Genomic DNA, 25104 nt, shown 5'->3' on the forward strand with positions numbered 1-25104 from the left:
GAAGAGGAGGGGGCTGGGAGCCTCTGGAGTTAGGCTGGGGAGGGGAGCCCAGGCCACACCCCTGGCGTCCCAGGTAAGGAAAATGCTGAGCACAGCGAGACCCCCAGTTCCCTCGCTCCCTCCCCCAGCCCCCACCTCGCTGCCTTGGGGTGCCAGGCCCCGCCCAGGGCAGGCTCTATCTATCCCTGGTTGGAACCCCGGCTCCACACCTCCCAGGTCTGGGACCTGGGGGCTGTCTCGCTTCCCTGGGCTCTTTCCTGAGGTGGGGGGGGGGGGGGGCGTAGCGTGGCTTCGTGCCGTGCGGGGGCAGCGTGGGGGTCCGCGGTGCTCGGTGCTCCCGTGTTCTGAACTCCACGGGGCTCTGTTGCGTCTGCTCAGATCCGGTGAGCTCCTCCGCTCCAATAAAAAACCAGAACTCCATTTGGTTTTGGTCGTTTGCTCCTTCGCCCTTACACCCCCGCACAGAGCCTCAGACACAGAGCTGGAACGCCAGGCCCCGTTCCCTAAGCTCACCTCCCTCTGGGCCAGGCTCCCGAGGGCCCGCACCCATGGCAGCTCGGGCCTCCAGGAAGTCCGGCGCCAGTGGGGACGGAGAGACGCGGCTCGGCGCAGGGATGAGGTGACTGGGGCGTGAAGTCAGGGGACACGAGGGACAGCCAAGGCCCCTCCTGGACGCTCCCTAGGCCGACCAGGAGTGAACCGGCCGCCTGATGAGTGTGGGGGTGGGAGGTGGGCGAGCTGGCCTCAGACCCGGGCTCCCCCTCTACCAGCCCTGCGAATCGAGGCCGGTGAGGTCAGTCTCGCTCCCCCACCGTTTGCGCTTAGCGAGGGCTTGGGGCTGCAGGCGTTCCTTGTTCTAAACGTTTCCCACGTGGGGGCCAATTTCATCCTCCAAGCAACAGTAGCCCTGGCAGGCAGCTCCTTCCACGTGCTCCATGAACAAGGGCTATCCCTGATGTTCAAAAGGAGAGCTGCCTGGGAGGATCCGTCAGCCTGAGGCTGCACGTGGAGCCTTTCCACGGCCCTGGGAGCTCCCGGGGCCCTTCCAGACCCTATCTTAGTACAGCAGACTCTGTAACAGGGCCTTAAGGAGGACGGAAGGGGCAGGGGGCTCCGGTGGAGTGTGGGAGCAGGTGCACCAGGCACGGGGAGCAACAGTGGCCAGAGCCCCAGCCGTGAAAAAGCGCGCGCAGAGCCAGGTGGGAGCTGTCAGGGTTACTCAAGTGGCTCCTGTGTTAGGAGCTTCGGTACCCGCGCCTTCTCTTCCAAAACTGGACCTCTGGCGCCACCTGGTGGTGGTTCCTGATGCTAACAAGGCAGAATCCCCCACCTGGAGTCCAGGTCGCTCTGAGCCGCCTCTTCCTATTTGACTTGGTGTCCAGCCGATAAACAACAACCCAGGCAAGTTTTTTCTTAATTTACAAATTACGCTGAACTTCCGGTCGTCGCCGCAGTGCGTGCTCGTTGTAGGCAATTTGGAAAATACCGAGGAGAATAAGTCACCCTTAATAGTACCAGAATAACTGCCATTTGTCAAGCGTGGTGTGTGGCTGTCGGGGTTTCCCTCTGTTTTCACCTGGATGGGAATTCGTGTGTGTACTGGGTCGTGTTTACAGATCTGCCGAGAAGTTCTGTGGGCCACAGTGTGGTGTGGGTGTTGGGAGCCAGGTGCTGGGGTTACATCACCCGGGACAGGTGACTTCTCTGAGTAGCAATGTCCTTTGTGGTTAATAATGGGATCTGTCCCCGAGGAGTGACAAGGACCTAATAGGGTGTGTGGAAGAGGCCGACTCCCCCAAAGCACACAGCTACATAAAGTTGGTCCTTCTGATTCTAGAAGCAGAAGCGACTTCTGGGTTCAGGGACCTGAAGAGCAGCTACATGGTTGGCACAGTTTGCCAAAACAGTGGAAAATTTCCAGCGAGAGCTTGCGTCTTGCCCACCGCAGCTGTTCTCATCGCCTGTGTTATTCCAGGCCCAGCTTGCGCAGAGCAATTGGAAGCTCTGTAATCACAACTCCTTCGTGTGACATCACCAGCATCTTCCCAAGTGGCCAGAGCTGTCACGGACAGCGTCAGCCATAATTCGCTCAAGTATTTCCTTCCTGTTGAATATCGGGGCAGCTTAATCATTCATTCATTCATTCATTCATTCAAGAAGTCACGTTAGAGGGCCTGCTGTCTGGGGTACACAGCTAGGCATTGGGATATTGTGGTGAACTTGACAATGGGCTCCTCCCTCTGTCACCTTCGGGGCTGGTTCTGGCTGCTGAGGCAGACCTGGGGGGCCCACACCTGCCGCTGCATTGTACTGCGCAGGACGAGAGAACGCTGCGACATACCGACTTCGTGGACACAGCTCTGTGCCTCCCCTGCCCATAGCCATGGCTGCAGCTTCTCCTCGTAAGGGTTGGGTTTTTCACCCCCACAGCCTGGAGTTTCCTGAGAAGTCAGAGGGTCCCATGGTGTTGAAAGACCTGACGGCCTCGTGTCCTGCTCTGTCCTTCAATGCTTGCATTTCAACCAGTCCAGTATTTTTCCTGCCCTGATGCCCTGGCCCTCAGGAAGATGGTTGTTCTCTCTCTCTCTCTTTTTTTAATTTAAAATGTATTTTGAGAGAGAGAGAGAGAGAGAGAGAGAGAGAGAGAGAGAGACCTCCAATCCACTGATTCACTCCCCAAGTACCTGCAACAATCAAGACTGAGCCAGGCTGAAACCAGGAGCCAGGAACTCAAATCACTGTTTCCCACGTGGGTGGCAGGGACCCAAACACTTGAGCCATCACCCGTCGCCTCCCAGTGAGCACATTCCGAGGAAGCCAGCTGAAGGGAGGAGCTGGGAGTTAAGCCCAGTGGCATCCTAACCACCACGCCAGCTGCCCCCTGCAGTTACACCTGTCCTAGATCCACCCACACTGCTCCTCTCCCTCCTTTTCTAAACAGGTCCCCTCCCCCAGCCCTGGCAGCCTTTAAGGCCATCAGCCAAGGTGCCCCTTCTGGTGGAGCAAGCCTGGTGGGCAAGGCTTGGTGGACACAGCACACATTGGGCTTCAGCCAGGGACCTGCCCTCAGCCTCTGCCCTGAGCCCACCTAGCCTTCCACCTGCCTGTGTCTCACTCCACTTGGAAGACTCAGCTTTCATTCTCTCTGTGGATCCTGCCCTGGCTTTCTAACCCACACTAATTACCCACTCCCTAAACTCCCAGATACCTCTTATTGTTCACTCTCTGGCTCCCTGGGCACTGAGCAATTGTCTCCTGCCTTGTGATTCCTCCTGTTTCCTTTCTTGTATCATCATTGCACCAGCAAAGTTCTGATTTAGATCGAGAGACCGGAGGCATCTGCAGGGGCAGCATTTGCACTGAACACTGGCGGAGAAGCAGGTGTAGATCCAGAGGAAGAGGACGGGAGCTGGGTTAAGGCCCTGAGCCAGAAGTGGCCTTGGACATGAGGGGAAAATGAGTGTCTCCCTGCAGAATCATGTTTCCAGATCTGGCAAATGATGCCGAGAGGAAATCCGTCCCCGGTGCATTCATACCACTTTCTGAGGACCACCAGGTTCTAGTCCCTGGAGACGGGAACCCGGAGATGGGTCAGACCAGCCTCCTCCCTGCCCAGACTTGGGGGGAGCCCCCCTCCCGGATGATTGTTTTTTTCAAGGTTTATTTTTTGAAAGTTACTAAGAGAGGGAGGGAAAGAGAGAGAGAACATGAATGAATGAATCTTCCACCCACTGGTTTACTCCTCAGATAGCCTCAAAGGCCAAGGCTGGGCCAGGTCAAAGCCAGGAGCCAGGAGCTTCTTCCAGGTCTCCCACGTGGATGCAGGGGCCCAAACACTAGAGCCATCTTTCATTGCTTCTCCCAGGTGCATTAGCAGGGAGCTGGATCGGAAGTGGAACAGCCAGGACTTGAACTGGTGTCCGTAGGGGATGCTGACTTTGTAGGTGGTGGCTTCATCTGCTACGCCACAGCACTGGCCCCTGGGATGACGTTTGTACAGTGTGACAGGCAGGCCATGGGCGGGTTGTGAATGTAGAGAGAAGAGTAGAGAGAGAGTCACTGTTGGCCTGGAGGCACCCGGGAAAGCTCAGGCGAGAAGCCATCTCCAGGTGGAAGCACAAAGAGGAAGACCAGGTGGAGGAAACGGTGTACAAAGGCATGGAGGCGGGGGGGGGGGGGTTGCTTCTGGAAGGATCCGTGAGGACAATCCACACGCTTGAGCTTTGTCTGTAGCTGGAAGGAGACAGGGGGAAGCCTGCTGCATGGAGGATGAGTGAGGGTGTTGGAGGTCAGTACACTGGCCCAGGTGAGAGGCAGAAGTGGAACTGGGGCCATGATGGTAGGGATGGAGAAGCAGGGGAGGCGAGAGGCATTTCAGCACACAACGCAGAAGACTTTGCAGTGCACTGGTTACGGAGGCCAGGGCGGGGAGACGTCAACAGCTGGAGCATGGAGGACTGATAGGTGTTGTTCCCTCCCTGAGACCAGGGACGCCAGGGTGGGGGACAGGATTTGCGGGGCAGTGTGGTGGACAGAGATTGGGGGACGGAGAAGGCTTGTTTTTGGTACCACGGACAGCTCCAAAGAGGTTCCCGAGGCCTTGCAATGGTCTCCATCAGTGCCTCCTCACCTTGATGCCTTGGAATCAGCAGAGGAGCCCAGTTAGCACGCAGACTCCGAGGCCCACCCGAGCGTCAGCATCTCTGGGGGTGGGGTCTAAGTAAGCACCCCCGCGAGGGGGGGGCCCTGGTGCAGGTGGTCACATGAGCATACACTTCAAGAACACGGGAGCAAAGCTGTGGTGGGCTCCGAGGGGAGACAGGAGAGCGCCGTGTGCTACAGTAGAGGAGGCCTGGACCCACGGCACGACTTGTACCTCTCCAGACACTTTATTCTCCAGAGGATCCCGATGCCCGAAGAGATGAGCGCCTTCCTGGAAGTCTGTGTTCCATTCACCCGCAGCACAGAACGTGGCCCGGGCCGTCACTGTCGACAGACGGGGTGCTCTCACATCTTCCCACCCCCATGGGAGGGGCACACCCTCTGCTCCCACCGGCAACCCGAAAGCATCGACGACTAGGAGCTCAAACAGGTGCTTGCGTGCCAGTGTCCACAGCGGCCAATGTCCCAGGACAGAGGAAGGACAGCCGCGCCGCGACACATCTATCAGTGTCGTTTAGGCTTCAAAAGCGAGATCGGGACACTGCTACACCATGCAGGAACCACGGAGACATCTGGCTAGGTGAGATGGGCCAGCCACGAGAGGACAAATGTCCGATTCCACTGAAGAGAGGCGCCCGGGGTCGCGTTCACAGGAGCAGAATGGTGCTCAGCTTAGCGAGCTGGGAGTGAGGGGCCTGGGGAGCTGCTGTGTCTCAACTCCAGGCTCGGGAGCCCCCGCCACGCGCTCCACATCTCGGTCCCGCAGCCTCTGTGCACCCAGGAAGGGGCGAGTTCTCTGGGTGGGCGGGGCGGGAGGCTTTCCGCCCTCTTCCAAGATGGCCGCCGCCGCCTCTGTGACAGGCCTGGTCACGTGGGCACGCTCGCCTATGAGGTGGCTGGGGCTTGGCCGGCGATTGTCCCTTCCCGGGCCCCGTCCCGAGCCTGCCCTTGTCAACCGGCGCCTGAGCGATCATGGCAACGGGCTGGGGCTGGGAGCGCGTGGCGGCGGCGGCGGCGGCAGCAGTTTGGTTTCGAGCCGGGGTGGTGGAGCGGCGGCGGCGGCGGCGCTGGCACCGGCCCTGAGCGCCATGCGGCGGGGCAGCGCCGAAAGGGAGCTGGCGGAGCGGTGGGAGCTGGAGACGGAGGCCAAAGCCAAGGCGGCGGCCGAGCAGGTCGGCGTGGACGCGGGTGCGGCCGGCGAGCCGGAGCGCAAAGCGGGCGAGGAGCAGCCCAAGGCGCCGGCCCCGGAGCAGCCCCGCGCGGCGGAGGAGGGGGACGCCGGCGTCTCCCCGCGGCCGCCGCCCGCGCTGCCCCAGGACAGGCCGAAGCCGGCGCTGGCGCGGGGCCCCGGCCAACACGGGAAGCCCCGGAGCAAGGGCCGGAGCTGCAAGCGGAGCTGCGGCCGCCTCCCGGACGAGTGCGGCGCGCTGCGGCCGGTCACCGTGGACAGCTCCAAGGCCAAGACCTCCCTGGACGCCCTGAAGATCAGCATCCGCCAGCTCAAGTGGAAGGAGGTGAGGCCCGGCCCGGCCGCGTGGGCACGGGGGGGTGGACTGGACGACCCCAGGCACGACGCAGCAGGCCAGCGCGCGGCCGGCCAGCGCTGAGCTCCTGCCCTGCGCCTCGCCCACAGCCCGCCTGGCAGCCGCAAATCCGCTCATCCTTCAAGGCCATAGCCCCCAAGCCACTCCCTCCTCTGGCTCCCCTGCAGCCATCCGCGCTGACCTCCTCCGAGTCCTGCACCAGCTTGGGCTCCCGGGCCTGGGACCGGCTCTCTCTTTCACCGCTTTCAGTTGCGTTTGTTGAACAGTCCCTGTGCGACTCCGGGGCAGCAGCACAGTTTGCACCTGGGGGGAGGGGGCGGGGGGGGGCAGCCAGACCCAGGTGCTGGCCACACCCAGCCGCGTGACCTTGAACAGACCCCGTTACCTCCTCTGTGAAGTGAGGCCCACAGAACCTAGCTCACTGCTTAGGGTCGAGTAGCACAGGTGGACGGTAAACGGCGATCTGTTTTACCCTCCTGCCCCCTTTCTCCACCATCATCATGATCATCTTCAGGGTAGATACCGAGTTGTGCATTTCAGGGCTTGGCAGGTAGCAGGTGTGGTGGGGGGAACGGAGAACTAACGACATGAGTTATTCATCCTTGTACCCACTTTAGTTGTGGTGTGGGCTACCGTGAGGCACTGGAAAATTCTTTTTTTTTTTTTAAAGATTTATTTTATTTATTTGAAAGTCAGAGTTACACAGAGAGAGAAGGAGAGAGAGGTCTTCCATCTGCTGGTTCACCCCCCAAATGGCTTCAATGGCCGGAGCTGCGCCGATCCAAAGCCAGGAGCTTCTTCCGTTCTCCTACATGGGTACAGGGGCCCAAGCACTCAGGCCATCTTCTACTGCTTTCCCAGGCCATAGCAGAGAGCTGGATCGGAAGTGGAGCAGCCGGGACTCGAACATGCGCCCATATGGGATGCAGGCGGTAGCTTTACCAGCTATGCCACAGCGCCGGCCCCACTGGTGACTTCTTGAGGTGTCTTTCGCAGCTGTGTGAGGGCCAGAAGCCACTGGCAGGGACGAGTTCGCAGCCTATCCGGCTGCTTCCTGTGCTTTCAGGAGTTCAGGTGTAGGGAAGCCACGTGTGGCGACGTGGACCCAGCTGGCCTGGCGAAGGTAGGGACAGGGATCTGCCGCAGGCAGCAGGCGAGCTCAGGACCTTGGCCTTGCGCCGTGGCCATGGTAGACATCCAGTCACGGTGGGGTGGGGCTGGGCGTGCAGGGCCGATGTGATCCGAGGGTGGATGTCCCGGTAGCAGAGTCATTTGGTCTGGAGGGAAGTGGAGAGTCAGGCAGGGCGGACATCCTGGTGGGTAAGGCCCAGTCACTGGGGAAGTCCGCCTGGAGGAGGCAGGGCCCCCAGCCCTGGGGCGTGGGATTCAGGGCAGGACTCTCTGGTCTGGGAGACGGATCACATGCCCCTCCTCTGAGAGGCCTTTTCTGTTGAGCCCCTGCCAGCCTCCAACTCTTAGCTGCCTGTGTGTTTTCCTTTTTCATAGCACTCAGTTGTCCCTGACCTTGCTTGGTGTACTGCTTGTTCCTTGTCTGTTTCCTTCACTAGAATGGAAGCTCCATGAGGGCAGAGGCCTTGTTTTGTTCACTGCTGTACCCACAGGTGCTTGGCACGTGGAAGTTGCTCAATAAATACTTGCTGAATGGATGTGTTAAGTGATGAGTGTTTGTCTCTCTCAGTGCACCTGTCAGAGCTGTGGGCATCTCCAGAGGGGCTTCCTGGAGGGGACGTGCGGTCCAGCTTCTGCGTTTCATGCCGTCTACCTGGATCCCACAATGGGGGGCAGAATGATGAGGAGGGGCAGGTCAGGAGCCACGCTGTTGGCTTTGGACCTTCGGAAGGGAGGCTGTAGAAGCCACTGAGGAATTTCAAGGCTTTTCCGTTATCATCTGTGCCACTTCGGGCCAGGTGAGTCAAACTCTCCAGGCCTCAGTTTGCTTATCTGTACAATGGGACGGGCAGGGCCAGTCCAGTGGTTGCCAGTCTCTCTCCTGCTGCAGCCATATAATGGAAACATTATCAACATGAGACCCCCAGTGGGGTGGGCCCAGGGCCTACTAACTTCCTCCTCCACTCCCAAGCCTTCCCTCCTCCTCCCCCTACCCCCCGCCCTTAGCACAACAGCATGTAATGGGGATGCTCGTTCTAGGAGATTTTAAGCCTAGTTCACTCACAACGGTAAGACTTTACCATTAGATGCCTGACCACTTATTTTAGGCCACTCTTCCCCTGTCCGTGAGGTCCTGAAGGCACGGGTGGTGTCTGCCTGTGTCCCCAGAGCACAGCAGGTGTGCGACGAAGACTCATCAGGTGAATGCTGGGGTGCATGCAAGTTTGCTCACAGTTGACCTTGACACCCTGGAATGTGGAGTTTGAAAAGTGCCAAAGACTTACCACAGTGTTAGCCGTGTGACAAGCACAAGCAACGTCTACATAAACCCGGTACTAACAAAGTACAAACACGTAACCTCTCTCAGCCTCAGTTTCCCCTTCTGTTATGGGGGTGATGTTGGACACGATCATCTCTAGCCCCCCAGAACTAACATTCTAGGAGCAGGAACTTCTGCTGGGGATGGGGGTGCAAGGGCTTGAGCAACAGTGCCTCTGGCATGGGTTTGGGAGAACCCAGCTGACGGCTGACTGGCTGTGACGGGGGTAGATGGGAAGCCCAGGTAAGAATTAGGGTCAGGAGACACAACCCAGGTGACAGCTCTGTCACCTTTTGTGGGTTTGTAGCCAGGAGCTGTAGAGCATGGTCCACTTACAGGGTGGCCCTGAGCCCGTGTGTGAATGTAGAAGCTTGCTTAGACACAAAACACACAATCTTCCTTCCTTACACATTCATTTTGTTTTTAAATTTATTTATTTATTTGAAAGGCAGAGTTGCATTATAAAGATGCAGAGAGAGAGAGAGAGAGAGAGAGAGAGAGAGAGATGTTCCATCTGCTGGCTCACATCCCAAATGGTCACAACAGGCTGATCGGAAGCCAGGAGCAAAACACACCTGGGCAGAGGCCCAAGCACTTGGGCCATCTTCCTCTGCTTTCCCAGGCCATAGCAGAGAGCTGGATTGGAAGAGGAGCAACCGGGACTAGAACCAGCGCCCCTATGGGATGCTGGCACTGCCAGGTAGCTTCACCTGCTTTGCCACAGAACCAGCCCCTACATGTACATTTAATAGTAGTGATGACCATGATAATGACCCTTCCAAAGCTCCTCTCTGGGTCATGTGCTGTTACACCTGAGGTTATTTCATCCCTCCAGCAACCCAATACAGGAAGTGCCTTATTGTGCCCATTTTACAGATGAGTACATGGGAGTACACAGAGGCTAACCTACACAAAGTCAGAGCTAGAAAGAGCTAGTCTTTGAACCAGATATTCCATTTGAAACCAGGTTTCAAGTCTGCTCTGCCCACTTCTCCCTGCTGGCTCTCTGTTGACAGATCCTGCATGACAAGTGGCATTTGTGAACCTATGTGGTTCAAGAGCAAGTCATGGCCTCTCTGGACCTCTCCACAGTGCAGGTGCAAATGTGACTGGGGTCTGTTTCTGGCCCTCGAGCAGCTCCCAGTGTGGAGGGACAGGCCTGCAAACACAGAGTTACAATCCAGACTGGGGAGCCACTGGGCAAAGGGCACTCCATACAGAGTGGGTACAAAGGCGGGATGGATGGACCCGGTTTCAGACACAGGCTGGGATGCTGGAAGCTTAGGGATCTTGTGGAGAGAGAGGATGAGGAGCCGGGTCACGGAGCACATTGAAGGTCATACCAAGAACCGTACTCTGGCTGCTGCGTTCCCAGGATGCGTGCTGTGTATAGACCCACTTCCCTGGCCACCCTCCTCCAGTCCCCAGTGAACCACGCCAGCTCTGACGATTCCATTTGCAGGTGCATCCTTTCCAGGCAGGTCTAATTCAGCTGCGTCCACAAGCTTCAGTTTGTTTCTCAAAGGGAAAATGCACAGATGTTAGTTCTGTAAACTCATATTCAAGGATAAAGTTACTCTCGAATAACAAAATCCTGTTTGTGGAGTCACCGCTGAAGTTGTGATAGGGATGGTTTGGGGCTCACTATTTTTGAGGCTCAAGAATTTTGGATTTCTGTGGTCCTCTTCCAGTCCTGTGAACCTCCCTCCTCGTTGCCTGTATATTCTTTTGCAGTTTTGCTACCCTCATTAGAGAAAACCTCAGAGACAAGACGCCCTAGAGAATAGGTGCCGCTGTTGTTGTGAGATGCCCTCCTTGGAGATGTGGGTTGCGCATGCGTGCGCCGTGGTGCCATGGACACCAGCTAACACAAGCGAGGCCGTTGAGAGACTTGATAGTGGCGCCTTTGTTGATAATCGTTGGTGTCAGCCCCTGCCCCGAGAGCTGTGACAGTATGAGCTATTTATTTCAGAGACTCGAAATCATGTATTGTTTTCTGAAATGCAGCTAGCCTTTCCTCAAAACACGTATGCACTTTTTATATCGTCTACTTATGACTTGCATGCTGTTACTGTCGGTTAATTATCAGTTATATGCTAGGCATTGTGTTAAGTACTTTATGCTCAGTAAACGTACTGAGCATTTTTTAGGGATGCTTTTTATTTAATCTTTGCAGAAACCTTCTGGAGTTGATCCTGTTATCATCTCCAATTCACAGAGGAGGAAGCCGATTTTTATTTTTTTATTTTTTTGACAGGCAGAGTGGATAGTGAGAGAGACAGAGAGAAAAGTCTTCCTTTGCCGTTGGTTCACCCTCCAATGGCCGCCGCGGCCAGTGCGCTGCAGCCGGCGCACCGCGCTGATCCGAAGGCAGGAGCCAGGTGCTTCTCCTGGTCTCCCATGGGGTTCAGGGCCCAAGCACTTGGGCCATCCTCCACTGCACTCCCTGGCCACAGCAGAGAGCTGGCCTGGAAGAGGGGCAATCGGGACAGGATCGGTGCCCCGACCGGGACTAGAACCCGGTGTGCCGGCGCCGCAAGACGGAGGATTAGCCTGTTGAGCCACGGCGCCGGCCTGGAAGCCGCTTTAAAGAGAGGCTGGTGTAGGGCCAGCCACAAGCGGCAGAGCCATCCAGGGCCCGTGTTTGTGCCCATCTTTGCTAAACATCCTGCAGGAGTTGTTCTGTTTTTATCACCATCATCATTATTATTCTCACATAGCAATTGAAGCAACTGAAGTGGGCACAGCAAGTAGGTAGGGCTGTCGGGGTTCAAACCAGAGGCTGTTTTGTCCCAAAGCCTTTGTTTAGGGTTGTTTTACAATATTCCACTTCATAACCCTCCCATTCCCCCTCTGCCACATAACTTTCTTTCTTTTTAAAGATTTATTTATTTGAAAGAGTTGTGGAGAGAGAGAACTTCCATCCACTGGTTCACTCTCCCAAGTGGCTGCCACAACCAGGGCTGAGCCAGGCAGAAGCCAGGAGCCAGGAACTTCATCTGGGTCTCCCACATGGGTGGCAGGGGCCCAAGCACTTGGGCCATCTTTTTCTGCTTTTCCCAGGCCGTTAGCAAGGAACTGGATCAGAAGTAGAGCAGCTGGGACTTGAACCGGCATCCGTATGGGATGCTGGTGCTGCAGGTGGTGACTTTACCTGCTATGCCACAATGCCCGTCCCCATCCTGCAACTTTCAAATGACAGCGGAATCATTCAGCATCCGGGGAGCGATATGGCAAACAGGACTTAGAATAAAACACAGTGAGATACATCCTGCCTGGCAGAGGGAGTGATTGGCACCTGTGCCTTCCAAATCCTACCTTGCTGCTCTCACATTCCTCTGCCCTCGGACTAGCCGAGTTGCCTGCCTCCTCTGCGGACCGTGAGCCTGCTGCCATCCCAGCCGCTCCGTCTCCGATTCCTTCTGCAGGGAAGCAGAGTATCAAATGAAAAATTGGATGGTGTAACCTCTCCTCCCCTTCTCGTGTCAATGATAGTCATTGCAATTTACATCCCATTTTTTGAAAACGGCATTCTATTCAAGAATGGTTCAGGCTCCACTCCATCAAATGTTCTCCTTCAACAGACATGTTATTTTAACTTCTAATCCACCAGAATTTTTCCTTTGCGAGTTAAACCTGTCATAACATAAAAATCACAATCCACTAGCACTGTTATTTGAACGATACAAATGTGTGTAATCACTCTAGGACTCTAACTCCTTAAACAGTCCTTTAAAAGTCGGCAAATTCTAGGGCTAATTTTTTTGTTTCTCTCTCTCTCTCTCTCTCTCTTTTATAAAGGAGGTGTTGTAATTGCTGGAGCTGCTTCCTGCATGGTAAAACATAGACCCTGTGTGTTGTGCCTCGAGTTTCGTGGTGTATTTGGATTTTGGTTTTGGATGAGCGGAAGTTGAATGCAAATGAAGCCCTCGATCACAGATTTTATTTTTCTTTTAAATATATGCCCTGAAAAGAACGTGTCTGTAAAGGTCATCGTCCATTTTTAAGTGCCTGCTAGACAAGGGAAGTGTTTCCTGGAGCTGGCCCGGGCATTGAGACGAGGCAGATGTGGGTTAAAATCCTTGCCACTGACTGCTTGTGCCACTCAACTGCTTGGGTGCTCGGTAGGAAACCCTCTGTGAGCCTCAGTTTCTCCAGCTGTGACAATGTCCCAGCGACTGCTATCTGCAGCATTTTTGTGAGATTAAATGACGGAGTGCATGTATCGTGCCTTAATCCAGTGCTTGACACACTATAGGTATTCAGCTAACGTTAATTTTTTTCTTTCTATTGAGTAATTACAGATTTTGATTATTCACTCTATTTTTTAAAAAATATTTATTTATTTATTTGAAAGGCAGAGTTACAGAGAGAGAGAGAAGGAGAGACAGATCTTCCATCTGCTTGTTCAGTCCCCAAATGGCCACAACGGCCAGAGCTGGGCCAATCTGAAGCCAGGAGCCAGGAGCTTCTTCCAGGTCTCCCACGCATGTGCAAGGGCCCAAGGATTTAAGTCATATATATATATATATATATATTTTTAAAGATTTTTAATTTATTTATTTGAGAGGTAGAGTTACAGACAGTGAGAGGAAGAGACAGAGAGAAAGGTCTTCCTTCTGTTGGTTCACTCCCCAACTGGCCACAATGGCTGGAGCTGTGTCGATCTGAAGCCAGGAGCCAGGAGCTTCTTCCTGGTCTCCCATGCGGGTGCAGGGGCCCCAGTACTTGGGCCATTTTCTACTGCAATCCCAGGCCATAGCAGAGAGCTAGATTGGAAGAGGAGCAGCCAGGACTAGAACCAGTGCCCATATGGAATGCCGGTGCTGCAGGCGGAGGATTAACCTACCTTGCCACTTAGGTCATCTTCCCTTGCTTTCCCAGGCCATTGCAGAGTGCTAGATGGGAAGTGGAGCAGCTGGGACTTGAACCAGTGCCCATATGGGATGCCGACACTTCAGGCAATGGCTTTACTCACTACGCCACAGCACTGGCCCCACTCTTTATTATTTTTTTTTTTAACAAACTATTGTAGAATTGTCTATGTCTATAGGCTACTGGTTAGCCAGGACAGATAGGACCACCTCATTTCAAATATATTTTGAGACCTAATCAGTTCCAGGTGTCTTTGGGCTCTTGGGATACAGCAGATAACAAAAACAGAGATGTCCGCTGGGTCACAGGGGTGGTTACATTTCAGGTGAGTGACAGCTTGATGGAATCTAAGTTTAAATATTTTTAAACAACACCTCTTTAAAGTTTTTTTCCTTTTAAAATCAATTATCCTTTAAAAACGTTGTAACTCCAACTGACTCTTAAAGCTGCCATTCTGGACTTGGTGCCTGCCTCATTCTTTGGTGCATTTATTCTATACCTCGCGCTGGGAGACTCGACTTAGCTGTCGCAGTGCCATCAGTCTCACGACTTTGGGTTCAGAAAGCAGAAGGTGACTGCTCTGTAGGGGAGAGTGCGGAGGTTGGGCTTGGAAGAGATGCAGAATCCCCTGGCTGCTTTCTTGGGTCTTTCATTCCTTGGCACACTCTCGGTGATCCTGGAAAGAGCAGAGCCAGACAGGGGTCTGCGTCGTGGCTCTGTCCCTTAGTGGCTTTGTGACCCTGGACACATTGCTTTACCTCTCTGAGCCACACAGCTTCCTCATCCCTGAGAATGAGCATCGAACACTCGCGAGGGTTGATGGGAGGACCAAGAACATCTTTAAAGCATCCATGCCTTCAAAGATGCACACGTTTTGGTTGGCTTTTGCTCCAACATCTCAATTAGGTTTTGTAGCAGAAACAATGGTGCGCACCAGCTTGTGGCCACGCTGTTCCCTTGGTCCTGTGCCTTCCTCTCCCTGGGGCTGCCCCTCTGGAGCTGAGCTGGGCCCTGCGGTCCTTCGGCAAAGGTTCCCCTGTTGCTGGGGACGACAAGGACCGAGTTCCTCACTGTTGCCTCTGCTGCCCTTTGAGGCTTGAGTACGTGGGTGTTGCCCTGGGTGGGTTTGAGCCATTATCTACTCCTTTTTATAAAAGCTTCAGAAGTCCTGGCAGGCATTGCTGGCAGCTTCTTCTCTTCTCCCTTCTGAATAAAACTGTCTCGTCCTTAGAGAAGCTGGGGGAACAGGGGTTCAGCCCGGTGCAGCCGCCCCTGGGTGGAGTTTCACCTTGCACGTTAGTGCTTCAGGATACCTGTCTAGAACTCTGAAGAGGGCCAGCTTTCCAATTTATTTGCAGGTAGACTTTGCTTCTCCTGGTGTCAGAGCTGTGGTTTCTGGGAATTTAGGAAAGCAACCATGGACAACCCCTGGACGTCTTAGATAATTTACAGACACACCTGTACAGATTCCAGAAGCACCGGGTGTTGATAAAGACGTGCACGGTCCCCACGTGTGTCACATAACAACCACAGGTCCCCATCACCTTTCCCTCAAGCCCTCTGCTCCTGCTGCTTGGTGATGACATCATGATCACAGCTTGATGTGTGTCTTTGCAGGTTTTTTTTTTCTCAAGTCTTCTACGGGCTTAGCGGGGTGGCAAAATGGTGCTTCGGTGACACTAAATAGCTTCGTGGCTCCACTTAAGGGAGCTGTTATAGGTTGAGTGGGGGCGGGGTGGGTGTGGGGACAGCAGGGTAAGGGCCTCTCATCACCTTGGGTGTTCAGACATCCAAGCAGCCACCGTAACTCCTACTCCCACAGTCACCGAGGAGGAGAGCATCAGCCCTGGCTTTGCCAACTCTCTCTGGAAAATGATGCATCACTTCTACTCACATGGCATTCACGGAAGCTGGTGACACAGCCGTGGCTAGCAGAGGGGCTGGGGGTGTGCATGGCTAACAGAGGGGCTGGGGGTGTGCCATCCCGCCGTGGGGGAGCAAAGATGAGAATCGTGCCCCTTGAGTAAACTGTGCTGGTAACCACCAGTATCAATCAGACATAGAGACGCCAGGTGGATTTTGTTACAAATGTAAGCAGGCAAATTAAATGTTTCCTGTGCTGCAGTTATGTAACGTGTGTGGTGTTTGGCTATGTAACGTGTGTGGTGTTTGCCTTTTCAGCTGTACTTCGTGGGCTTTTTCTGTTAGCACATACAGATTCATTTCACTTAGTAACAGCCTAATAGCTCATTGAATGGATGTGCCACAGCTCGTGGAAGGATGTTAGCTCCCTGGTTTTTTTTCCTCTGCTGTTGCAAAGGATGGCACAGTTAACTTCACTGCCCAGACATTTAAAGCTGTATAAGAGGTCCTCAGAAATGGCATTTGATGATGTTTATTTTGGAATAAAACTTAAATCCATGCACATGAGGATCTTCCAAAAGTTCTTGAAAAATGTATATTATGAAAAAGGTGTATGTGGTTTTCCAAATTTGTTTTTATTTTTAATGATTTTATTGATTTATTTGAAAATCAGAGTTATGGAGAAGCATCTGCTGGTTCTCTCCCTAAATGGCTACAATGGCTGGGGCTGGGCCAGGCCAAAGCTAGGAGCCTGGAACTCCATCTGGGTCTCCTATGGGGATAGCAGGGCCCCAAGTACTTGGCCCATCTTCCTCTGCTTTCCCAGACACATCAGCAGGGAGCTGGATGGGAAGTGGAGCAGTTGGGACTCAAACTGGCGCTCATATGGGATGTCGCTGTCAGTGTAGCAGACGGCAGCTCAATCTGCTATGCCACAGTGCTGGCTCCTTCAAGTTTGTTTGCACACAGGGCCACGCTGTGGCGTATCAGGTAAAGCTGCTGCCTGCAGTGCCAGCATCCCATATGGGCGATGGAAGCTTTCTCTCTCTCTCTCTCTCTCTCTCTCTCTCTCTTCTTCCCTCCCTCCCCCCTGCCTCTGTGTAACTCTGCCTTTCAAATAAATAAATAAGTAAATTAACTTTTTTAAAAATTTGTTTATCCCCAAATAAGCTCCTCTTTTAATTCTACTTCCTGTGAACTCTTTGAATTTGTGCAAATATTTTTGCCAGGTCAATTCTTAACCGATTGTGGGGTCAAAAGGTCGATGCGCTTTATATTTTGATGGTTGCTGTCAAATCGCCATCAGCAGTGTGTTCAGTGCCTTCTGTCATCCGTAGCCTCCCCAGTACCGTGAACTGAATAGCAAACTGATCGGGAGAAATACGTGCTTTTAATATCCATTTCCTGGACTGTCAGCAAGGCTGAGGTTTTTACTTAAGTTTGTTAGTCATTTGTACTGCTTCATCTGTGAGATGACTGAACGAATTCCTCGTTCATTCATCTTTTGGACACGTCTTGTTCATATTTATCATTTTTCTCATTGGTTTGTCGAAATTGCAGATAGCTGCTTTCCATCTCATATGCACTGTAAACATTTTTCTCCTGCTGGTCATTTAAACAAGTAACAGAGAATCGTATGTTTTGCGTGATCTACATCACTATAATTAAAAGTTTTTTTCTTTCCACTCACTAGAAATGGTCTTTAATTATCATTGACTTGTTGGAGGGCAGGTGCAATGAAGTGGGTGGCGAATTAACAGCCGATTTGCAGAGCCTTCCACTTCGGTAGAACCAGGACATTCCACCTGGCACTGTCTCGTGTGTTTAGCCTGATTTGGCTTTGACTTTGTGCAGTGAGCGTGGTAGATGTGACTATTTTATAGGGGTCAGAGGAATGCAGAGTTAGGTGTGGGTTCGAGTCTCTACTACTTACTCCTTCTGTCAAGGGGCCAGTATGGTGCCTAAAAGATTGCCCCGTTTTAGCCACACATGTAACATCCATGACAAAGTGTGCACGCAGTCCGTGTTCGTTCTGCTTCAACTCTTCCTCTCTTCAGAGGCGTTAAGACGCAGACAGCCGGGACCAGGGCTGGCTCTCCTGCTCTCAGGCCAGCTCTTCCCCTGTGGTCCATCCCTCCCCCTCCCCCCCAACTGAGGACAGTCTGATTTTCTGGCCCCTTAAAATGAAACTGTGGGCAGCGGGGGTTTCTTGAGGTCACTCGATGCAGGACGAGGCGTTCAGCCTGGATTTCAGTTTTGTTAACAAAGCACCTTACCCTCTTGCATAAATGATCTTTGTACATTGCTTAAAACATGAAAAGTTTAGGAAAAGCATTCTAGAAATGTAATAATACCACCACCGAAATGCAAGGACCGTTTTCACTTTGAAGCATTCCTTTTCAGAATTTCTTCTGGGTGTATATTTTTATGTTTTATAAAGTTGATCTAATTTGAATTTTAATTAATTGATTAATTTTTTATTTGACAGGTAGAATTACAGACAGTGAGAGAGACAGACAGAGAGAATGGTCTTCCTTCTATTAGTTCACTCCCCTAATGGCCGATACGGCCAGCACTGCACCAATCCGAAGTCAGGAGCCAGGTGCTTCTCCCTGGTCTCCCATGCGGGTGCAGGGCCCAAGCACTTCGGCCATCCTCCACTGCCCTCCTGGGCCACAGCAGAGAGCTGGACTGGAAGAGGAGCAACTGGGACAGAATCCGGCGCCCATAATGGGATGCCGGCGCCTCAGGTGGAGGATTAACCAAGTGAGCCACGACGCTGGCCCCAAGTTGATATAATTTGATTATGTTAACATCAATGCTTACATTACAATTTAAGCACTTTCCCTTACTACATAAGCTTTTCATAACTGCCATTGTAATTGCTGTAAAATATCTTATTCAGTGGGATATGTTTCATTATTTATTTTCTCATTATTAAATGTTTAGAGTGAGCCCTTTATGAAAAACTTTTTGGAGTGCTTCTTTCCCATATTTCATATTATTTTATTTTTTAAAAAATGAATATTTACTTATTTTGAAAGTCAGAATTACAGAGAGAGGGAGAGACAGAGAGAGACATCACCCATCAACTGTTCACTCCCTAGATGGCCACAGAAGCCAGGGCTAGACCAAAGTCAGGAGCTAGGAGCTTCATCCATATCTCCCACTGGGGTAACAGTGGCCCAAACACTTGAACCATCTTCCAAGGCCTTTCCCAGGCACATTAGCAGGGAGCTGGATCAGAAGTACAGCAGCCAATACACGAACCAGTGTCCATATGGGATGCCAGTGTCACAGGTGGCTGCTTTACCCACTATGCCACAACACCAGTCCCTCATATTATTTTCTTAACTTTACAGAAGTTAAATAATTGGATCACAGGGTATGTGCATTTTTTAAAAAGATTTATTTATTTATTTGAAAGTCAGAGTTACACAAAGAGAGGAGAGGCAGAGAAAGAGAGAGGTCCTCCATCTTCTTGTTCACTCCCCAGATGGCCACAATGGCCAGGGCTGGGCAGGACTGAAGCCAGGAGCCAGGAGTTTCTTCTGGGTCTCCCAATTAGGTACAAGGGCCCAAGGACTTGGGCCATCTTCCACTGCTTTCCCAGGCACATCAACAGGGAGCTGGATCGGAAGTGGAGCAGCCAAGACTCTAACTGGTACCAATATGGGACGCCAGTGACACAGGTGGTGACTTTCCCTGCTGTGCCACAACACTGGCCCCAAATAAAAACATTTAAGACTACAAACTTCCCTGTGAGTGCTGCTTTAGTTGCAACCATGAGTTTCATCTTACTGTATTTTTAAAAATACCTTTAGTTCTGTGCATTTTATATTTTCATGAAGATTCATTCTTTGATCTATGAGTTACTCAGATGTGTGTGTTTGAAATTTTTAATACTGGGGCTGGCACTGTGGTACAGTGGGTTAAAGCCCTGGCCTGCAGCACTGGCGTTCCATATGTGCACCAATTTGAGTCCCGGCTGCTCCACTTCCAATCCAGCTCCCTGCTAATGCACCTGGGAAAGCAGCAGAGGATGTTCCAAGTCCTTGGGCCCTTGCACCCACATGGGAGACCCGGAAGAAGCTCCTGGCTTCAGCCTGGCCCAGCTTCGGTTGTTATGGCCATTTGGGGAGTGAACCAGTGAATGGAAGACCTCTCTCTCTCTCTCTCTCTTTCTCTTTACCTCTCTTTGTCTCTCTCTCTACCTCTCTCTGTACTCTGCCTTTCAAATAAATAAAAATAAAGTCTTTAAAAGATTTTTTTTTGTTTTTTTTTTTTTTTTTTGACAGGCAGAGTGGACAGTGAGAGAGAGACAGAGAGAAAGGTCTTTCTTTTGCCATTGGTTCAGCCTCCAATGGCCGCCGCGGTAGGCGCGCTGCGGCCGGCACACCGCACTGATCCGAGGGCAGGAGCCAGGTGCTTCTCCTGGTCTCCCATGGGGTGCAGGGCCCAAGCACTTGGGCCATCCTCCACTGTACTCCCTGGCCACAGCAGAGAGCTGGCCTGGAAGAGGGGCAACCGGGACAGGATCGGTGCCCCGACCGGGACTAGAACCCACGTACCGGCGCCGCAAGACGGAGGATTAGCCTAGTGAGCTGTGGCGCCGGCCGTCTTTAAAAGATTTTTTAACACTGAATTTATTTCTACTTGTCTGTTACTAATTTCTAACTTAATTATGTTGTTCTTAGAGAATTTCATTGCTCTCACCTTTCCCCACCCCTTTCCTCCTTGTTTAAACAAATTTTTGTTTTCTGGCCTAACACAGGGTTGGTTTTCACAAATGTTCTATGCTTGAGGAGAATGTGCATTTTCTATTTATTGAGTGCAATATTTCATATAGGTACATTAGATTGGCTTGTGAATTACATTAAATGCATATTATAGCCTTTTTTTCTGATTTATTCATTAATTGAAGAGTTTTCTTCATGTTTCCTTCAGTGATTGTCGATTTCCTCTTTTTTTTCCCACTTTCTTCCTGAATTAGTCGAGAAATTACACATTCTATTCTAGTGGTAACCCTTGGAAATTTGATATGTGTGTGTAATTTCGCTAAATGTAAAGTTAGTATCTTTACTCTCGCTTCAGAACAATCTTATTTGAGAGGCAGACAGACAGAGAGTGAGAGAGAGAGCTTGCATCTGCTGGTTCACTCCCCAAATGCCCACAACACCTGGGACTGGGCCTGGCTGAAGCCAGAAACCAAGTACTGAATCCATGTCTCCCATGTGAGTGGCAGGGAACCAACTCCTGTGCCTTCGTCACTGACTCCCAGGGTCTACTCTGGCAGGATTTGGAGCTGGGAGTCAGAGTCAGGTATTTTTTTTTTTTTTTAAGATTTATTTATTTATTTGAAAGAGTTACACAGAGAGAGGAGAGGCAGAGAGAGAGAGAGAGAGAGGTCTTCCATCTGATGGTTCACTCCCCAGATGGCCACAACAGCCGGAGCTGCGCCGATCTGAAGCCAGGAGCTTCTTCCAGGTCTCCCACGTCGGGGCAGGGTCCCAAGGACTTGGGCCATCTTCCACTGCTTTCCCAGACCATAGCAGAGAGCTGGACAGGAAGTGGAGCAGCCGTGTCTCATACCGGCACCCATATGGGATGCTGGCACTTCAGGCCAGGGTGCTAACCCATTGCGCCACAGCGCCGGCTCCCAGAATCAGGTATTAAACCCACGTGCTGCAGTATGGAACGTGGAGGCTTAACTAGTGCCTTAGCCGCTATGCTAAATGTCCACCTCTTCCCTCAGACACAAGGAGCTAAGTATTCTTTTCCATTTTGGCCACATCCCATGACTTGCCTGCTTTTGTTGTCCAGCATTTTAGTCCCACTGTACTTTACCCCCCTTTTTTTTTTAAATCACGAATTAGGCATCATTGCTATTGTTATTTGCGATCATCTCAGTGCCTTTAAGGTGTGCTCACGTACATCATTTTCTCTGTTCACTGTTCTCTTGTACAGCTCAGCCCTCCCCTCTGGGGTCATCTTCTTTCTCCTGGGAGGAATCCCTTTAGTCAGGCAGGTGCTATTTGTAATGAGCTCTATCAGTTTTTATTTGTCCAAAATGACCTTCACGTTGCCCTCATTCTTAAGAAGTCGCGCTGCTGGGCACAGCTCCAAGTTGGTGGTCAGGATGTGGGGGACTGGAAGGTACACTCCTGTTTCTCACCTCCATTATGGCTGCTGAGAAGCCAGATAATCTGTCCAGGGTTTTTTCTTTTCCTAGCCAAGTGTCTTTTCTTTCTGGCTGCTTTTAAAATCCTCTCTTTGTCTTAGGTGTCTTTGATGTCGCTGAGATGTAGGACGGGATTTCTTTTTGCTCTGCTTGGGATCTGGTGGAATTCTTGCCTTTGAGCTAGGGTATCTTTTTTCATCATTTCCAGAAAGTTCCCACCCATTGTTCTCTCTTTCAGGGTTGTCTCTCATCCAAAGCTGGTCTCTCTCGCTGGGATTCTGATTTAGCTGTTAGACCTCTGTGATGGTGAACTTCGACCTCGGACCATTCTTTGAGGGTTCAAGGGAGGGTCCTCATCCCATGCAGATGCCTCAGACAAGCCACTGACTGGGAACTGAAACGTAAATTTTTGGTGTTAGACTCTTGGGGTTACAGGTGCGGTGTGGCTTCTGGCTCCAGCTGCCATGGTCGGACATTCTGAGGGCAGACTTTTCCCCTTTGACTTCTCCTCCCCTGAGCCAAGGCCAAGACGAGGCCGACTTCCTCGTGGTTCACCCACTGAGGATGTGACGTTGCAGGGCCTGGCTTGCTGTGGGAGTTTCTGGTCTGATCTTCACCTTAGCACCCAGCATTCAGGGCCAGATCACCGCCTAAACGTGCAGGAACCAAGCTGATTAGACTTGCCATTAAAAAATAAACCGCTCTGGTTGCCCTGTGGGGAATGGATTACAGGGCGCTTGAGAGTGGAGGCAAGACAGGAAGCCCAGGGGAGAGGTGGGTGTGGAAGTGGGGGAAGGGCGTTGGTTGGGATGGTCTGTCTTTTCCCCTAGGCTGTAAGAGATCCAGTGGCAGGGAGCTTGGCTTGCTGGTGGCTGAGTGCCCCAGTGCCTGGCACAGATGCCGCCCGAGTTGAACCGATGGTTCCCGTGCTGTTTTTCTGGACTTCCTTCAAAGGGACTATTTCCTCTAAAAGGCAGTGGCACGAAGGGATTCCAGGCAGCGACCTCATGCCTGTCTGGCGTTGCGAAGCTCAAGCCCAGCTGTTTGTCAGCGCGGAGAGCCTGCGGTCTTGGCAGGGTTTATGCTCCGGGGATAACGGTAGCTTTCTTTAGCCCGTGCACATGTTCCTTTCTGGAGGCGCAGCGGGCTCCGTGTGAGACCCGCTCACAGAGAGCCTCAGCATCCCACAGCACCACAGCGGTTTGAAATGCCTAAACCGGAGGACTCCCCAGGCCGGTGGCAAGGATGTTCCTTTGATGGCGTGCTAGAGCCATGAGAACTTGTCGCTCGTAAGGTGGTGCTGGGAGGGGCACTCACTCTGTGTCTGGGGCGAAACAAGTGGCCCCTGCTGGGTGACAGTTTACTAGGCTTCTGCTGGCTACTGAGGGCTTTTGTCCTAAGAGTTTACGCCACGCCTGTCTATCAGAACGTGCAGGAGCAGCTCTAGAAAGTATGGTGAGATGAAGCATGCGCAAGTTCTTGGGAATATAGATTATGAAAAAACTGTGCACGATTTCAAAAAATTTTTTCTTGCACCTAAATAAACTTATCTTTTAACTCCACTTTTCCATGAACATTCTGATGGCTGTGTGAATGTAATTTGAAGTTCCGAGGTCTGGAGGGTCTTGATTATTCATCCCGCGACTATGGGTTGTATGTTGACTGAGCCCCCAAGCCTGTGCAAGACACCTGGAGATGAGACACCATGAGACGCTGCCCCTGTGCTGGCCAGGGCCTGTCCTGGCCTACGCTGACCTTTTGTGCGAATTAGAAAAAGGAACCCCCTCCTCAAGGACAAAAGATCAAAGTAGTCAAAATGCTATCCTACTGCAACGACGGTTCACACGGGTCATTGATGCTAAGGGAATATTCTTATTAAATGGCATTTGTGGTATCATAATGAAGGAGTTGTTGAGGTGAACCTGCAGTTCAGCAATGTCCTAGGGTAGCAGGCAAGCATGGGGTGAGCGAGTACAGCGCGCGGCTTCCGGTTTACTCAGCGTGCTCGGGCCACCGGCGGATTTAACAGGCGTTGGAGGCGCTTACTGTCATCCGTCAGGGTTGGTGTGAGCAGTGCTCTCTTCAGAGACCATTTGAGATCTTATTAGACCAACGCGGCTCTCTTGGGTCGAGTTTGTCCAAGGGACCAACACATACTGACTTGTTAAAGGTAAGGCACTCAGCTGCCGACTGCCAGAAATTTCTCATCGTAACTACAATATCGCCCAAATCTGATGTTTGTGTGCTGAAATAGAGTCTTTCTCCTTCCCTGGTTTAGACCCACAGGGACTCTGATTTTGACAGCATGTAAATATCGTGTAACAGCTGATACTTGCTGTCCACACAATCCATTCGTTGCAGAGGTAAAAACTTAACGATGAAGACTCTTGGGTTCCAAATGTTAAAGACGCCTGCGTGTGAGCAGCATCACAGCACCCTCGTGTCTGCCCAAAAAGCCACGCAGCGTGGTCTCAGGGGCTGCAGCCCGTGCAAGGAGCAGACAGAGCTGAGCCAGTGTGCGGTGCCGAGGAGGCTACTAGAAGGGAGCACCAAGTAGGCAAGGTCCCCTTGGAGGTGCTGAGAGGGCAGGGAGAGAGGGAGAGGCTCCTGGGTGAGGAAGGCACCTTGCCACTCTGACACCTTCATCTCGGGCCCTCAGGTCCCTGTGAGCCCTTTGATCTGGGCACCTGCCACTTTCTGGATGAGCAGGGCCGCAGGGTTCCAGACTGGGGAGGCGCTTCCAACTGCAGATGGAAGGTGGCCCTGATCTGCTTTTCTTCCTCTGGCTTCAGGTCTCGGCTTAGATGTCACCTCCTCCAAGAGGCCTTCCCTGCTCCTCCTTCCTCGGTTTGGTTAATTTTTTTTTTTTTTTTTTGGTTTGGTGCTCCCATGGCCCTCTGTCAAGCATGAATCAGCTTGCTTGTGACTGCTTGTTGAATTTTCTTTCTCACCAGATCTTTAAATTCTACTGGTGTAAGGCCTATCTGTCTTGCTTACTTTGTTTATTGTTGGATTCTCACACTCCAGTGCACCATGCCTGACAATGCTATATAATTAGATTTTGATAAATATTGGCTGAAATAGTTTTTTTTTCCCCCTTCCTTCATTCATTCCACATTTTCTGAGCCCTCATTTTGTGCCATGGACCCTGCTGAGCACTGGGCAAATAAAGAAATGACCTGCTGGGGGCCTTTCCCCCCGGGGAGCTCCCTCTCCAGTTACTCAGATCCAGTGGAGGGAGAAGGGAAGGCCGAGCCGGGGGCAGTGGGCTCAGCCAGGAGGGGCCTCTGGGCAGAGACTGGGGGAGGAGGGGGTGAGTCAGGCTTCAGGGCGCAGGAGCAGTAGCAAAGGTATTCAGACGGGCTCAGCAGGCTGGTGGCATGGTGGCAAGCCGGGGCACAGGCGTACAGGATGGGGGAGGAGGGCGAGGGAGAACAGCACGGGCTGGGGATGCAGGAGCCGAATCACAAAAGTCGCAGCTGCAAACGGATCTCTGGGAGCCGGTCAAAGAAAGGTGTGTGTGTGTGCGT

The 25104-nt window shown here is 52.2% G+C and overlaps 1 protein-coding gene across 2 annotated transcripts in view; it reads left to right on the plus strand.

Moving 5' to 3' along the window:
* The first annotated feature begins 5693 nt into the window (after positions 1-5693).
* The window catches only part of TTLL11 (tubulin tyrosine ligase like 11), a 252085-nt gene continuing 232674 nt past the window's right edge, over positions 5694-25104 (plus strand). Inside the window, exon 1 of one of the 2 annotated variants that reach the window (XM_062207628.1) lies at positions 5694-6176. In XM_062207628.1, the coding sequence (XP_062063612.1) occupies positions 5751-6176 (426 nt within the window). In that variant the 5' untranslated portion in view covers positions 5694-5750. The remainder of the gene's footprint in view (positions 6177-25104) is intronic. The other variant, XM_062207629.1, reaches the window with a different exon arrangement.

This window comes from Lepus europaeus, chromosome 12 (assembly GCF_033115175.1).
Source record: "Lepus europaeus isolate LE1 chromosome 12, mLepTim1.pri, whole genome shotgun sequence".
Taxonomy (NCBI): Eukaryota; Metazoa; Chordata; class Mammalia; order Lagomorpha; family Leporidae; genus Lepus; species Lepus europaeus.